At 46.9% G+C, this 1607-nt stretch overlaps 1 protein-coding gene across 1 annotated transcript in view; it reads right to left on the bottom strand.

Moving 5' to 3' along the window:
- Positions 1–1607, bottom strand: part of LOC115949239 (protocadherin gamma-A12-like) — an 11267-nt gene that overhangs the window by 6949 nt on the left and 2711 nt on the right. The window contains exon 3 of the mRNA XM_031065757.1: positions 1486–1591. Within this exon, the coding sequence (XP_030921617.1) occupies positions 1486–1591 (106 nt within the window). The remainder of the gene's footprint in view (positions 1–1485; positions 1592–1607) is intronic.

Raw genomic sequence — 1607 nt, 5'->3', positions numbered from 1 at the left:
CATCAGAAGAATGAGACAGAAAGTTAACACCTGCAGAATTGAAAAGCTCACAACTCTCTTCTGGGTTATATAACTCACAGTAGATAATTCATGATATTGTTTATAGGCACTGAATGCACAGCTTGCAATTCCCATACCACATCAGTCATAAGTACAAATTCAAGCTTTCCAGTGACACAATTATGATGACATGAAAAAACATAATAAAATCCTTCCAGGGATGTCCATGCAACCGGAATACAGACCTCCTGGAAAATTAGTTTGCAAAGAAAAAACTCACAGTGCTTCATCCTAGAGATAGGAAGTGGACAGGGAATTGAGGAAAACATTCCCTTGAGTCTTTCAGCAGACATTCACACACAGCTCACAGCACTCAGATTTCCAACCCTTCACACCATCCATGGTGTCCTTTCACCCAAATATATTAAGAACATGTGAGAGTGGGCACCCAGTACCCCAGACCATTTCTCTTCCCAGCACCAATTTCACACAGCTATCTGTACCTCTCTGTGTTATGGAAGCTACATTTGCTGCTCACTGAAGTTCTGTGGAGACTTCATAGGTCTCAAAGGAAAAGCCAAGCAGTCTTCCAAGAGACACGGAGTCAGTGAATATCTGCTCATAGGAATTATGCCCACCTTGTATCTCCCACTGCACTTTGAATCTCTCCCTTCCCATCCAGGCAAGTCTCTTGCCATGCTAAATATTTTCTAGCCAAGGCTCATCCAGATCAATCTGACATACTTCTACATTATAAAACAAATCATACCAAACCAGTTCTGCCATTTCCTCCTGCATTTCCTCGTCGACATGCAGCCCACCTCAGGCTTTTCACAGACACAACTTCATGAGGATCCTTCATGTTCTTAACAGACAGACATACATCATCAAAGATCACTTTTTGCCTGGTCCAAGCCCCTCTTGGGGACAAAGACCAAAGCATGGATGACACAAACACTTCCTGCTGGCCTCCACTAGATATCATGGAGATCGATAAACCCTGAGAAGAATGTGCAGAGAGGTTCCACACAAAGCCATCACCATTTTGTTCAAGACACATTCTACCTATTCAAGCACATGTGCTCTTGGGAAGACACACGAGCCTGCTATAAAGTTGTATTTCTCAAAAATGGGATCCATCCCTTCAGTAGATCTAATGCTATGAGGAACAAAGATTCTACACAGCACAGCTGAGAGAGGAGATCAACACCTGGAACCTGATCAATACCCAAACCGCTGGCTTAACCAACAGCCTGCCAGCAGCAAAATTCTCCCTCCTTCCATCTTCACATACTGGAAGGCTGAGGACCCAACCCATGTTCACACAATGATAGCAATGGGCACCAGCTTTCAGAACTTCATTGAAGAAAACTTTACCACGCTTTTAGACAAAATCTCCTGTACAGACAAGAGAACACGGCAGGGAAAGGCCAGGGCAGCATCACAAGAAAGAGTCGTGGAGAAAATCTGGATAGAGGAACTCACCGAGGGAGGGGCAGAGGCCGCGGGGAGGGCGCCTGTGGGGTCGTCGTCCCCGAGCAGCGGCGCGGGCTCGTCGGGCGGCGGCCGGGCCGGGAGGGGGTCGCAGCCGCTGGGGGGGCCGCGGG

The sequence above is a fragment of the Geospiza fortis genome, unplaced genomic scaffold (genome assembly GCF_000277835.1).
Source record: "Geospiza fortis unplaced genomic scaffold, GeoFor_1.0 scaffold1993, whole genome shotgun sequence".
Lineage (NCBI taxonomy): Eukaryota > Metazoa > Chordata > Aves > Passeriformes > Thraupidae > Geospiza > Geospiza fortis.
The sequence above is the reverse complement of the archived record's forward strand: the minus strand, read 5'-3'. Positions and strand labels throughout refer to the sequence as shown.